At 44.9% G+C, this 15,691-nt stretch overlaps 1 protein-coding gene across 1 annotated transcript in view; it reads left to right on the top strand.

Moving 5' to 3' along the window:
• Positions 1 to 13,619, top strand: part of ANKRD26 (ankyrin repeat domain containing 26) — a gene marked incomplete at both ends in the record, with an annotated part of 35,783 nt that extends 22,164 nt beyond the window's left edge. The window contains 4 exons of the mRNA XM_080917488.1: positions 6,204 to 6,414; positions 6,798 to 6,910; positions 10,547 to 10,676; positions 13,410 to 13,619. Of these exons, the coding sequence (XP_080773614.1) occupies positions 6,204 to 6,414; positions 6,798 to 6,910; positions 10,547 to 10,676; positions 13,410 to 13,619 (664 nt within the window). The remainder of the gene's footprint in view (positions 1 to 6,203; positions 6,415 to 6,797; positions 6,911 to 10,546; positions 10,677 to 13,409) is intronic.
• Between the last annotated feature and the right edge of the window lie 2,072 nt (positions 13,620 to 15,691).

Here is a 15,691-nt window from a genome sequence, read left to right as displayed (position 1 = left end):
GGACTGGCTCATCTTCCAGGGACCTTTAAGGGACAGTTAAAGAGAACTGCTTGTCCCTCGGAAGCCATAGCTCCTCTGGTGTTGGAGCTTGAGACCTTCTTGCCCATGCGTGCTGGGATGCTGCCTGGCTTGGTCCTGTGCATGTCACTGTGCGTTCAGGATGGCAGACAGTTTTCCTTAGTCTCCACTGACTTTGAGCCTTGTGGGTAGGGTTGATAGAAGGCGTGGCTCAGCACTCCGCTGACTTATGGTCTCTACCACTTTGATCAAGTGTGAAGTTCTACATTGACCACTGTCTGCCGAACGTAGAAGTGTCTCCAAATGAGGCCTGAGAATTGCACTCATCTTTACTAATTTAGAGGGCAATTTGACATGTTCATTTAGCACAATAATTTATAGTAGAGGGTTTTACCCGCTCGGGGCCTATGAGCTCTCCAACCACTGGTTCCTGACTCATTGGTTCCAGATTCATAAAACGCCATATGTGCTTCCTCTTGTGAAGTATACCTGTATCCACCTGAAGTATACGGAGGTGGTTGGCTACCTCCATGCTGGTCGTTGCTGTAGCTTGCAGGATTCAGAGCTGCGTAAGGGAGCTGATGGCTTGTCTTCTCATTCAACTTGTGCAGGTTCTGTGCAGGCTAGCCAGAGGGAGGAAGCTTCCTGGTCAGTAACACTCGATTCTCAGTGCTAGTATGAATGGGAGCCCTCTCTGGATTTCCTTCTCAGTCTTTTTGGCTTCAGTGTGTGGGATTTTAGAACATGCCACACTGCTGACAGCGTTTGGTCTGCCGTGTGTAGAATTCTGTCACCTGCAAACAGCAATACCCCGATAGCTTCTTTTCCTCTGTGTGTTTCTCTTATTTCTTTCTCATGTCCGGTTGCACCAGTGATGATTTCAAGTGCCACTGAACAGGAGAGACAAAAGCAGACACAGCCTCGCCTTGCTCTGATCTTGGTGGGAGTGCCTCACGCTTTTCTCCACACGCTGGGATGGTGGCTCCTGCTTTGCCATGCTCAGCCTTTATTCCATTTGCACGTTTTCTCCATCCATAGCCTCTCGGGGATTTTTATCATAAAGGAATGTTAGGTTCTGAGAAATAACTTTACTAATGATCGCATAGTTTCGGCCCTTGGATATATTTATGTGGCAAATTGCATTTTATTGATTTGCTTATGCAAAATGTGCTCTTAATCTCTGAGTAATCTTTGCAGTCCAAGATTGGTAATTTTTGGAAGAAATGAGTTCTCTTTGTTTTTCATGTTATTTGTGTTTTTGCCCTGGGATCTGCCTATTTAAGGTTAGAGTGCTAGTAAAAACTTCTTGATTTTTTTCTCCTTTCTCTCTCTCTTTCTTTCTTTTTTGTTATTCTTTTAATTCAGGCTGCCTGTCCTCTTTCTGTGGATTTGTTTGCAGTGTTCAGGAGAATCTAGGTTGTAGTACAGTTGTGTTTGTTTATTAGATTGGTGGTTGAGAATTCTCTGTAGTCAAAGTCACTATCCAGATGTTAGCCCCCTCTGCAGGAGAATTCTCTGTAGTCATAGTCACTATCCAGATGTTAGCTCCCTCTGCAGGAGAATTCTCTGTAGTCATAGTTACTATCCAGATGTTAGCTCCCTCTGTAGAATTCTCTGTAGTCATAGTCACTATCCAGATGTTAGCTCCCTCTGTAGGAGAATTCTCTGTAGTCATAGTCACTATCCAGATGTTAGCCCCCTCTGCAGGAGAATTCTCTGTAGTCATAGTCACTATCCAGATGTTAGCCCCCTCTGCAGGAGAATTCTCTGTAGTCATAGTCACTATCCAGATGTTAGCCCCCTCTGCAGGAGAATTCTCTGTAGTCATAGTCACTATCCAGATGTTAGCTCCCTCTGCAGGAGAATTCTCTGTAGTCATAGTTACTATCCAGATGTTAGCTCCCTCTGTAGGAGAATTCTCTGTAGTCATAGTCACTATCCAGATGTTAGCCCCCTCTGCAGGAGAATTCTCTGTAGTCATAGTCACTATCCAGATGTTAACTCCCTCTGTAGGAGAATTCTCTGTAGTCATAGTTACTATCCAGATGTTAGCTCCCTCTGCAGGAGAATTCTCTGTAGTCATAGTTACTTTCCAGATGTTAGCTCCCTCTGCAGGAGAATTCTCTGTAGTCATAGTCAATCCAGATGTTAGCTCCCTCTGCAGATTTCTCTGTAGTCATAGTCACTATCCAGATGTTAGCTCCCTCTGCAGGAGAATTCTCTGTAGTCATAGTCAATCCAGATGTTAGCTCCCTCTGCAGGAAACAACAGAAACAGATACTTGTTAAGTCTTGCTTTAGGGAGTAAGAGACACAGATAGGCCAGTGCGTTCTAATGTGTTAGAATTGGTTAAAAGGAAGAGGAAAGAAAAGGTGGACAATCACAGTGACAATGATGATTGGTCTCATGTCAAGTGAGATAGGAAGTAAAGGATAGGCTGCACACAGGAATGGGGTAATTAAGGCAATGGAGAAAGTGGGCTGAATACAGATTTAACTATACATTATACTGACAGGGTAAAGACATGGACCCTCTCTATACAATATGATACAGTAACAAAGTAAAAAGTGTAATAAATTAAAATTTAAAATAATATAATAAAGGCATAATATAAACCAGGCCAGCCTCTAAGCTTTGGGAGATTTAATAGTAAGAAGAAAAGGTATAGAAAAATAGAAAAGAAGGAAAAATGAAAACATACAAACACTCATACACATATACACACATACACACACACATACACACACACATACACACATGCACACACATACACACATGTATACACACATGCATATACATACACACTCATACACACATTCATACACATATACACATAGACACACATACATACACACATGTACATGCATACACACAGGTACACACATACACAAATTCACACACACGTACACACACATGCACACGACACACTCATAGACATACACACACATACACACATGTACACACATAGACACATATACACACATGTACACACATAGACACATATACATACATGTACACACATAGACACATATACACACATGTACACACATAGACACATATACACACACACATGAGCACATGAGCATATGTATGCACAGAGGTAGGGAGGTGTGAACAGGAGAGGACAGTTTTTGCTTTCTATAACCCACTGTACATTTCTGGTGAGAAATGGCTCTAGGGGAGGGAGGAGAACTGGACAGAGACATGAGATGTTGGAGCTGCTGCAGCTAGGAGGGTGAGAAGAGCTGTTCTGAGGAGATCAGAAGCCTGAATATGGTTTTCCTCTCCTGTCTGGTCCTGTTCTCTTGTGGGATCCCAGTCATGTATGTGGAGTTTTCTTGATTGCCTGTGGACTGTGGATAGCTAAGGCACAGTCCACTCAGCTGCATGCCCACAGGCGGGGGGGGGGGTGGTATATGGTACCCAGAGGATTGTGTAGAGCTCATGCTTAGCCCTCTGGGGTGCTGATGGTGGCCCTGACAGTAGTTGTTAGGAGTCCTACTGTGGAATTCCTACTCACATATCTGTTTAGGTTTCCTGGTAGGAATCTGGACTCATTAATCACACTTATAGCAAGTGTAGTTCAGGGGGAGGGAAAATTCAGGGTCCAGAGATGGAAGGGCTTGTTGGGGTGCTGATCAAGTCAGTTGCCAAACTGGAGAAGTAACTTATGGAGTGATAGGAAACTCCCTTTCACTGTGTTTTCCAAAATCATTACCCAAAATCATAAGACGATTGTTCTGGCTTAGCTTTTTGTCTTCCATCTTACCTGGAAGTCTTCAAGATTTTTTTTCTTTTAATCATTAAAGTGTTTTTTTGTTTTTTTTGTTTTTTTTTTTTTTTGTTTTTTTGCTAAATACAAGTGTATCAGTCAGTGTTCTCTAAAGGATCAGGACTGAGTGAATATATAGGCACATGCATATGCATGCACAATCACATCCACACACACAGGCGGCATGTATACACACATGCACACACACACAGGATTTTTAGCTTGGCTTACAAGCTGCAGCCTCATATTGGAGAGGCCAAGAATCCAGTATCTACTCGGTCCACGAGACTGGATGGCTTTAGTAGTGTGAGTCTGGCACCTGAGGACGCCTAGCAAGCTGCTGGCCTTTAGTCTATGTTGGAAGCCTGAAGAAATTGGTTCCAATATTGGTGAGGAGTTGCTGCAACAAGTTAGATGAATTTGCCAGCAAGAGTGAAGGAAAGCAGGCAAAAAGAGAAGTTTCTGGGGATGGAGACGTGGCTCAGTGGTTAAGAGCACCGACAGCTCTTCAAGAGGTCATGAGTTCAATTCCCAGCAACTACATGGTGGCTCACAACCATTGTAATGAGATCTGATGTCCTTTTCTTCTGTATCAGAGGACAGCTACAGTGTGTTCATAGACATAAAATAAATAAATCTATAAAAAATAAAGAGAGAAGTTTCTGTCTTTCATGCCTCACAGTCTGGGCGGCACCAGAAAGTTCCATCTACATTTAGAGTAAGTTTTCTGCTTTAAGTTATTTGATCAAGAAAGACCAGGCTGGCCTAGAACTCACAGAGATCCTCCTGCCTCTGCCTCCCAGCTATTGGGCTTAAAGGCATGCACCACCACTTCTGGCTCTAGTATTCCTAACTTTTACTGACTGTATGTATTTGTTAGTACAGCGTGATATTTGAATATATTCATATGCAATGGAATTATTATAATTATCAAGTATGGCTTTACCTTACAGAGTAATCTTTTAAAAAGTAAGCATATGATGTTCATCCCAGCACTCAAGAGACAGAGGCAGGTAGAATTCTGTGAGTTTGAGGCCAGCCTAATCTACAGAGAGAGTTCTAGAAAGGCCAGGGCTATTCAGAAAAACTCTGTCTTGAAAACAACCAACCAAACTGTACTGTCTGGTTTTGTGCCAACTTGACACAAGCTGGAGTTATCACAGAGAAAGGAGCCTCAGTTGAGGAAACGCCTCCATGAGATCCAGCTGTGAGGCATTTTCTCAACTAGTGATCTAGGGGGAAGGGCCCCGCCCATTGTGGGTGGAGCCATCCCTGGCCCATCCCATTGTGGGTGTTGCCATCCCTAGCCCAGCCCATTGTGGGTGGAGCCATCCCTGGGCTGGTAGACCTGGGTTCTATAAGAAGGCAGGCTGAGCAAGCCAGGGGAAGCAAGCCAGTAAGTAACATCCCTCCATGGCCTCTGCATCAGCTCCTGCTTCCTGACCTGCTTGAGTTCCAGTCCTGACTTCCTTTGGTGATGAACAGCATTGTGGAAGTGTGAGCTGAATTAACCCTTTTCTCTCCAACTTGCTTCTTGGTTGTGATGTTTTGTGTAGGAATAGAAACCCTGATCTTTTATCCGTGCTTTGCCGGCTCCCATGGGGGGGGGCATCTGGCACTGTGGGGATCTCTATCTTGGCGTTTTAAGCCACTAATATCTCAGGTGAGGTTCACTCTACCATCCCCGCTGCTTCTGTCCTGGCGTGCTTATTTCCTCCAGCACCCAGTACAAACATGTCTCCATAGTCCGGTAACTTGTCAAACAGGCTTATATGTTGAATTTTCTCCACAAACCCTCTACACAATAAGCTTACAACCAATGGATAAAGATATAAACTGTCCACATATATGAGATAAATAGACCCATAGAAACCCTTAGAAATAATCATAACAACCTCATTAAGCTAGAGATGCACTGAGAGAGACATACACATGTTGCCTCCAGCTTCTCTTCCTCTGTGGATCTCTGCCTCCTGCCTCTTTCCCCGCCTATCTCTCCACTGTCCAATCATATAAACCTACATTACCTGTTAAGCCACATATCACTAATCCTACCTCTACTAGTTCGATTCACTAGTTGGTTCAAAGTTTCCACTGCTGTCCTTTGAGACAAAGTCCTCTCTTGTAGATGAGGCTAAGTTGGAACTCACAGTCTGGCCCTAAACTCACAATCCTCCTGCCTCAGCTTTCTATGTGCTAGGATTATAGAAAAGTGCCTTCATACGCCGCTGTGTGTCTCGAGACTGATCCTAAGCCTATAACTGTGTGCAGTTCATGTCTTGTCACAGCTTCTGAGTTGCACCAATTTACTCAGATGCCACCATTCTCTGAGATCCAGGTCATGTTGGGACTCCTGCAGTCACTTGGGGGACATGAGACACACTCCATGTTAACATTTTTTCCACCTGTGCAGGACCTGCAAGTGTCTAGAGCGGTCATGTTCAAATCACAAGGGGGGGATGCAGCGGAAGACCTCGTCAGCGGTGGCTCTTGTAGGACCCCACCCTGAGTGCTCTCAAGTGCCATATCTGACAAGCAGCACCTCGGAGCCACAAGGCAATATGCCCCAGCCCTCCCGATGCCCAGGAGCTAGCCATGAATTCATGGAAAATCCTAGGAGCTGGGTGAGTTGGATATTCATACTTCCTCTGGGTTTTAACTCCCTGACATCACTCGGTGCATAATTTGGGTGAACTCCTGAGTTATTCAGTTGGTTTAGGCTTTGATAGGAGAAGATCACAGTAGTGCACATAAGGAGAAGAAAAATTCATAAATAAAAACGTTACCCCCGAGACCTCATTTTCAGAAAGTACTGCTCGTCATCTGTGTTAATACAAATGGATGGGCAGAGATTATTAAACTGTTAATATAATAACTGTTAAACTCTGCACCTTCGTCAAGTATCCAAGACGGGCATGAACGGGGTACAAGAGTCCTGAAGGTCTGTAAGAAAAATGTGCAAGTCTTTTACTTAAGAATGTAACCTTCTACTAATGTCTTAAGGAAGTGTGAAGATAAGGAGAAAGTGCAGCTTGAACTGTTTGGCTCAGTGCGTTCTCTACTCTGTGCGTTGCATCAAGAAACCCAGAGGACTAAAGAGTTACAAAAAGAACTCGCCAAGTGAGTCTTTACTCAGCCACTGTTTGGCTTGACTATCATTGAATGAAACCCTAAATGTAAGTTCCTACTGAAAGTGCAGTGTTGTGACCTGGTCTTTAAGCTCACAGTGCATCCCAAACAATCTCGTTGTCAAAAGGTTGCATTTGACTCTTTAATCATTTCAAAAGCAGTAGAAATAATGCTAACTTCACTCTTCTTTGTCTGCCTTGGGTTCTCATTTCCGGATATTTCACCATCCATTTCTTTTCTCTCGTCCTAATAATAACTTGATTTAAAATAAAAGCAGGCCAGGTTTGTTTCCCATGAATTTTCATTATTGAGAACTGGTACAAAAAGAGAAGCTTGTACTAAACTTACAGCACACAAAAGCGATTTTTATTAATTTTTCACTGTTTGAGAATTTTATATTGTATACATTATGCGTTTTGATCTACCTTCCTACCTTCTCCTCCAGTTTCTCTTCTGTGCCCCCCTCCACCATTTTCTCTAAACATTTTGTGTGCTTTTTTTGTGTATAAGGCACTCCAAGTCTCTTGTTCCTGCTGTGTGGGAATGGATACAGGGCCATCTACTGGAGTAAGGCTAGCCCTCCTAGGACCACATCCCTAAAGAAAACTGATTCTTCCTCCCCCCAGTATCCATTAATTGCCAATAGCTCCTCATCTTAGGGTAGACATTTCTGAGCTCCTGTGCTGGATTGTTCTGTGTCAACTTGACACGAGCTAAAGTCTTCAGAGAGAAGGAAAGCTTAATTAAGAAAGCGCCTTCATAAGATCAAGTTGTAGACGTATAGGACATTTTCTTTAGGACTGATGGGGGAGGCCTACCTTGGGATAGTGGTCTTGGGCTGTACAAAAGTCAGCAAGCAGCACCCTCCATGGCCTTTACATCGGCTCCTGCCTCCAGGCTCCTGCCCTGTGTGAGTTCCTGTCCTGACTTCCTTCGGTGACGGACTACTTAGGGGAAGTAAGAGCCAAATAAACTCTTTTCTCTCCAGCTTGTTTTTGGTTATGTGTTTCAGCACAGCACTGACTAGGCTGTTACTTCTCCCATTCTGCTGGATTCCTCCTGGCTTGACCCTGTGCATGTCTTGTGCGTGTGGTCAGGCTGCTTTGAGTTCATGTGTGCAGCAGTCCTATCGTGTCTGGAAAATAGCTTTGCTTCATACAGATGTCCACTACTTACTGCTCTTGTCATCCTCCTTCCCCCTCTTCCTTTCCCCTCTTTGACAATGGTCCTCAAGCCTTGGGAAGGGAAGAAGGTGGTGATATGGGTTTCAATTGGAGCTGAGCACCTGCAGGCTTTAATCTCTGCATCTTGGCCAGTGTAGGTCACCGTGTGAGTCATCTACTGCAAAAAGAAGCTTCTCTTATGAGGGCTGAGAGGCATGCTAATCTGTGGGCATTAAGAACACACCAGAAAGCTCTGCATACCTAACAAGTCACAGACCTTATGAAGCTCAAAAAGAAGGTCAGAATGTGGGTGCCTCAGTCCTTCTTAGAAGGGAGAACAAAACACTCATGGGAGGAAATAAAGGGACAAATAGAGGAGCAGGGATTAAAGAAAAGATCATTCAGAGACTACCACACCTGGGGATCCACCCCATGTGCAGCCACCATAACCAAACACTATTGCTGATGCCAAGAAGTGCTTACTGGCAGGAACCAGATATGGATGCCTCCTCAGAGGCTCTGCCAGAGTCATACAAATACAGTTGAGGATGCTTGCAGCTAACCACTGGACTGAACACGGGGACCCCACTGAAGGAGCTAGAGAAGGACTGAAGGAGCTGAAAGGGTTTATAACCCCATGGGAAGAACAATGTTATCAACCAAACAAACCCTCCAGAACTCTCAGGGACTAAAACACCAACCATTGAGCACACACGGAGAGACCCATGGCTCCAGTTGCATATGCAGCAGAGGATAGCAGTGTCTGGCATCAGTGAGAGAAGAGGCCTTTGGTCCAGTGTAGGCACATTTTCCCAGTGTAGGAGAATTCGAAGGCGCTGAGGGGGAAAGAGTGTTTAGGAGAGGAGGCACCTTCATGGAAGCAAGGGGAGGGGAAAATGGGAGTTGGGGGAAAGGGGATAGCATTTGAAATGTAAATACAGAAAATATCCAATAAAAAATAAAATGTGATTTGTTAAAAAAAGAAAGAAAGGAAGGAAAGAAGAAAGAAAGAAAGAAAAGAAAGAAATCTGTGTTAGTTCTGTCTTAGTTGCTGTTCCGTTGTTGTGAAGAGAAACTGTGACCAAGGCATCACTTACAAATTACATTTCTCTGGGGATTCCTTGTTGTTTGGGAGGCCTACCCCATTATTATCATGTTGCTGGAGCCTTAGCTAAGAGCCACGTATTGATCTGCAGACAGAGAAGAGGAGGAAGGGAAGGAGAGAGGGAGAGACAAACAGATGGTCTGACATGGGCTTTGCCCCCACAAGGCTGCTGTCTTAGCTACTCGCTGAGGGCTTGAGTTTATTTGCTGAGCGTAATCAATAATCTCCTTCCACTTAACTTCCTGTGCACGGTTTTTATTTCGTGCATTTGGTCAACATTGTATACATAAAGACATGGATTTTAAAATGGCCACCATTCTTCCCTTACACTTTGTGGACGTCCTTCCTCCCAGACATTTTTTTTTTTTTTTTGTCTGTCTTACTTTCCCCTCTCTACAGCAATTTCAAAGACGTTTTCTATTTGTTTTTGACTGTGAATGTTCTTGATGCCCGTGTTTTGTGTTAGCCCTGCACTCGGAATGTGGCTCATAAACCCAGCTTCTAGCACTGAGCTGTGCCTTCTGTCCTTCCTGATGTGCTCCCATGTATACTGTCTTCTTTTTATAGGATGTGTTCTACAGTCACCGAGGAATATCTTATAGGTATTTTGAAAACATTGTATAGACCTATTCTTATCTTCTTTGCCCTGGCTACTGACTTCTGGATTATAGCTAATACTTACTATGTTAGCTAATACTTACTATATTAGTTAAAGTATATGTTAACACACTGGAATGAATACTAATCACTATAGAATGCCGTTTATAGTTACAGTATTAACCATTTGTCTGCCATGCATATCAATTGTTCTGACTAGTCTTACATCAACATGACACAAACTAAGAGGATGAAACCTCAATTGGAAAAATGCTTCTGTAAGATCCAGTTATAGCAGATAAGCCTGTAAGGCATTTTCTTAATCTGCCCAGCCCATTGTGGGTGGTGCCACCCCTGGGCTGGTAATCCTGGGTTCTATAAGAAAGCAGGCTGAGCAAGCCAGTAAGAGAACCTGCTCATGGCCTCTGCATCAGCTCCTGCCTCCAGCTTTCTGCCCAGTTTAAATTCCTGCCTTGGTTTCCCTGATGTGCTATGATTCAGGATACACATGCACCAATCAACTTTTTCCTCCCTGAGTTGCTTTTGTTCATAGTGTTTGATCACATCAATAGTGACTCTAAGATATCACTTATCTATGATTATAATGTAATCCTAATGGTTTCAAATAAAGTTACTTTGACACAGGATTATGATTTACAGGTGTTTCCTACATATGGTAGGGTATATTAATCTTAGAGAGAAACTACCACCACCACCACCACCAACATAAACCCAAACCTTTTTCCCTTTGCCCTTTTGCAGACTGAAGAAGATCTTTAACATGCCCCCTCAGGAAGAGCGTAGGCATGGAGGCAGAGGACAGAGTTTTCGTGAGGTTTCAGAAGTCAGTAAAGCTGAAATGGGTGCTCCAGTTGCCATGCTAAGACTCGAGGTGATCACGCTGTGGGATCAAAATCACTTAACCTTGGGAAAGATAAATTTCTGAAAACTTCCCACAGCCCATGAAGACTGAACTACAGATCACACACATGACTTCAGGGAAATTTGGGACTGATTTCCTCATCTTAAAGCCGCTTACAGCACTCAGATGTGCAAGTAGGAGATCACTGGGTTGTGGTCAACACACCATGAAATGTAACCACGAAAATTACAGTCTAGTAGCCGTTGGTACATTCATAATTAAACTATCCTCACCCTCTCCCTTTTCCATATTCCCCAATTTGAGGGGAAATTCTGGACACATCGGCTTTGCTGTAGGGGTTACAGTAGAAGGGTGCTTTGTGGCCTCTCATCAGAATTTCTGATGGTGTTCAATCAGCACCCTTCCCCAAACCCCCTCCACATTCCCAACCCCACCCGCCATCCCTGTCCCGGGCTCTTCTGTAAGGAGCACCAACATCTGAGGTGAAAGTGGCTCTCTTAGCAGGTCTTTTGTAAAACAATCTTTCCCTTTTTCGTTTTGGATCACTCAGTTCAGTGGCTTTAGAGATTTATTTTCTCTCTGAATCTGTGGTTTGGGAAAACTTTGGAGAAACCTTGTCCCTTATGCCTCTCAGCTGAGGCTGGGGCAGCTTGATGCCGAGGGTGCTGGGTGATCTCTAGTTGCTATAGATGTTGCTGCTATCCTGGGCTCCCACTTTGGGGAGGCAGCTGGAACTCCTGTACTGGAACACTTGGGCTGGGACGTCACTCGAGGTGGTAGTTGGACCCCTTTCTCCAACCCACATTGGAACACCTGGTCTAGCTCTGTGGCTTAGTGACCCCCCTGGGTCACGGTGTCCCAGGATGGCATTCTGAGACTATTTTCTAACTTCATGTTGGAAGTCTCATATAACCCCTTTGTCAGACTCTGTCACCGTTCTCTGAGGAATGACGATGACGGCATGGCCTGTCTAAAGCCAGCATACTCTGTTCTGTGTAAGCTACTGTCTGCAGCAGCTTACACCTCTCTCTCGAAAATGTCAAGTGCTGCCTCTGGTCAGTTGTCAGACTTCGTGCTAACCTGAAGCAAACTTGAAACAACAGGTCTTTTCAGCATTACCAGGTCCCAGCGGGATGAGGTCCTCCAGATGCAGTTACAAGGGTACTGCCTTCGAAAGAATTTCTCTTTATGTGGGGACTTCAAAGCTCAAGCGACAATGGTCATGACCCAGAGACACTACATTCTCCTAACCTGTCTCACACATTTTCTTGAAACTGTTTTGGTTATGATTAATCCAAGAGAACAAGCAACGTTTTGTTGTTTTTTTCATTTCTCTTAAGAGACAGTCTCTGGGTTTTACTGGGATTTGTGACTGTAAGAATACACTTATGCAAATCTCTGAGATGAAGCATCTCACCTTGGAATGCTTGGGACGGGGATGCTGTACCCAAGCAATGCCTCTAAGGCTTTTGTAACTTTATGGTTACCAAACTTGATGGGAACGACAGTACCAGCTTACATGCTTCTGAAGTCTTAACACGTAGTCATTGTCACAGCTGGTCCGGCTCACGTGTTTTCAGCAGCAGCCTGGGTTCGATGTCGTCTCAGGAGATGCTTATTTTAGGATTTTGTGGTGGTGTTACTTGGGTGGCGGTTACAGATGGGAAGTAAGTGTTCAGAGCCAGCCTGTGCTACCGCCAGCATGTGCTGGCTACTTCACGCCTCATCTCTCCACACTTCTCACATCTGTTCCTCTCCTGGCTGCTCTCAGCCGAGTCCCTGCTCTGTCAGACTTCACAGTCATTTCCCCGGGCCTTGAAACCCTCATCACCTCTGGTTTTTCTAGGCCTAGGGACTATTATTCTCATAACTCATTCTTTTTTTTTCTTACTAATTTTTATTTATATGAATACACTGTAGCTGTCTTCAGACACACCAGAAGAGGGCATCAGATCTCATTACAGATGGTTGTGAGCCACTATGTGGTTGCTGGGAATTGAACTCAGGACCTCTGGAAGAGCAGTCGCTGCTCTTAACTGCTGAGCCATCTCTCCAGCCCTCATAACTCGTTCTTAAGTTACGCTGTTCACTATTAACGTTTTCAAACACTTTTCATACATTTTTATATGGGTCATATTCTATGAATGCTAACACAAGTATAAAACAGAGCTGAGTGTGTGGTTGAGGACAGAGAGCTTCCTAGCATGTGCCAGGACCTGCTTCCAAACCATAGCACTTTACATGCACTCCTATACACGAATTGAAATTATTTATATAATATTATATATATATCATTATATTAAATTATCAATTAAAATTGTTTATAATATTTTAAATCTATTTTATTTTTAAAGCGTGTGTGTGTGTGTGTGTGTGTGTGTGTGTATGTGTGAATGTGGGTATGTGCATGTGAGGGATGGTACCCACTGAGGCCAGAAGAGGGCACTGTACCCTTCGGAATCAGACTTACAGCAGTTATGAACTGTCTGACCAAGTTCTGGGAACTGAATGGTCCTCCAGGACAGCAGAAAGTGCTCTTAACCACCGAGCCATCTTTCCACCCCTATGACTATAAACACTGTAAGAGCTGTTATTGATTTCAGATATTGAATACCACAGAATTCTTTTTTTTCCCATGCACTTAAATAGTTCTCTGAGTTACTGATGCAAAAATGCATATTTAACGCAGCCCGAGTCACTAGATTCTGATTTTAAATAGCACACCAATTTGATTTGTCTCAGGGAGAAGCAGGAAACGGAGCGTGCATCCACGAGGCTTTGAGTGACTCGATCCTAACTCGGATGGAACTTGAAATGAAAAGTATCGAGTCTGCCATCGCTGAAGTGAACGCGCAGGAACGCTTGGTAAAAAAGGAGCTGGAAGTAATTAAGCAGCTCTACCGCGGAGAGTTGGAACGCATAGATAGCGCGTCCTTAGAGTGGACCGTGTAAATGGAGAGGAGCCGCGGCAAGAGAAGCTTGGGCCTTGCCACAAAGGGACAAGCGCCGAGAGCCCAGCGCATGACGCTTGTGGACTGCGGAAGAAACCGGACACTGTAATTCTGGAAAAATATGTTGATAAATGAGCTTCCTCTAAAATGCTAGTCCAGGACAGTTTTTCTTCCTTCATTTCTCACTGCATATGGCAGTTCCTACCTTCCTAGTCTTCCATAGTTGATTTAATATAATGCGGAGAATGCTGCCACGCTTTCCCCTGGTAGACTGATCAGATTTGGGGGTGCTTGCACTTATCCGTCACCATGGGCTGAATTCATGGTAAAATCGGACTTGCTGAGAAGCACACTCCTGTCTTGGGTGTGCCCATGCTGAGGGAGGCACAAGGCAGGGGTGGCAGGAACCGGATGGGAGCCCACCCTTCTGGGCCTGCTACACTGCACCCCAATTTCCTTGTACCCGTTAATGTCTGAGTGCTGGTTTTTCTGCTTTGTCCCGTTCTGAATTCTTCTGTTTCAGACCTGCTGGCGGGATGGAGGGGAAACTAGAGTTCTCTCCATAAGTCCTGTGGTCTGTCTCACGGACTACGAGCTCCTGAGCCTGGTCATTGGGAATCTGGGCTCTCAGGACGGAGGAGTGAAGCCAAACTCTGCCTCTTTCCTAGCATGCTACAGGCTGTTGGCCACTAACTAATAAAGACCGGGAGGCTCTTTGAAAAGCGGTGGGTGCCAGAGGTTGTCTACTTGGTGCTGCATGAAGGTCGGCCATTAGACCCTGCTCTCAGCTGCTCTGTGAAATGCGGTGGCGCATAGAGCTATACACACATCAAATGCTGACCATTCCTGTCTCCGAGTTGGTGTCAAAGGCTTCGTGTTTTTCTTAACTATCATGGGAACAGGAGAGGCTGCCACTTGCGAGTCCTTCATCCTCATGAGCAGAGGCCAGGGAAGTCCAGCTGGGAGGATGCATTGGAGCCAGGGTGTAAGCGGCACCCTCCGGGGCTTCATGGACCCTAGCGATAAGCCCCGCCCTCCTGGGTTGCATGGAGCCCCACTATGGTGTCCTTCTGGGTTTCACAGCTGTCTCTGCTGAAACCTCCTCCAGAGCGCCACTGACTGGCCTTGGGACAGAGAGTCTGCTCTCCAGGCTCAGAGATCAAGTCATGCCAATAAGAACAGGGACAGTACATGCGTGTGGAGAAGGTAAGTATGAGAATGTAGTCACCCCCGCCTCTTCGTGAGTTAGCCCAGGTTACCGGTTGTCTTCAGGACTAAGGGAGCGAGAACACCCTGCCTTGTCACATCTAGACTTTAGCGACATTTTCCTGGCCCACCTCTCTGCTAAATGCACTTGTGCTTTTCTGAACACAGTTCTGGACTCTGGGTTCAGTGTCGCTGTGGTCGCCAGCGCAGATGGGTAAGCACAGAACTGCTGTAGTGAACAGAATTCCTCTCACCCAGTTAGAGCCAAGCAACGATTCTACCAGAAGACAGGTCACCTAGCTCCTGTCACAGTGACAGTAGTCTCTGGCCTTCCTAACTCAGTACTCTTGATCCCGAGTGTCCGTTCTGTGACTGGTTGTGCCCTCAGAAGGCTAAAAAGAATCTCCCATGACACAGTGGCCTCCTGGTCCTATGCACCACTTTGCAGTCATTCCAGGGATGAGGCATGGGGCTCCTCCTGTTGGAAGGTGTGTGGTATGCTCATAGTTAGCTCCCAGCAGTTCCCACCATGGTGGTGCTGTTTTTACCTGGTGTGGCTGGACCGTGACAACTCCCCAGTCATCACTTATTTTCAAGTCTATTTCTGTTTACCTCTACTTTTATGTTATATTTATATTACATATAGAAAGTGCTGTTATCATGACAAAATACATGCTCATCTCTAATGTCACAAACCACATGTCAAACTAAGCTCAGATGAGTGCCTCGACTGTACCTCTGTAGCAGTGACACTGGGTCACTGGCTTTATTCAGTGAACACTGCAGAAGCGGGTGTGTGAGATTTTATAAGGAGGGGTGGAATATGTAGGTCCTGGTCAACCTGCCTGCAGCCAGCTTGAAGTCAGA

This window comes from Micromys minutus (genome assembly GCF_963924665.1).
Source record: "Micromys minutus genome assembly, chromosome: 5".
Classification (NCBI taxonomy): Eukaryota; Metazoa; Chordata; class Mammalia; order Rodentia; family Muridae; genus Micromys; species Micromys minutus.
This window is presented reverse-complemented; position numbering and strand designations above follow the sequence as displayed.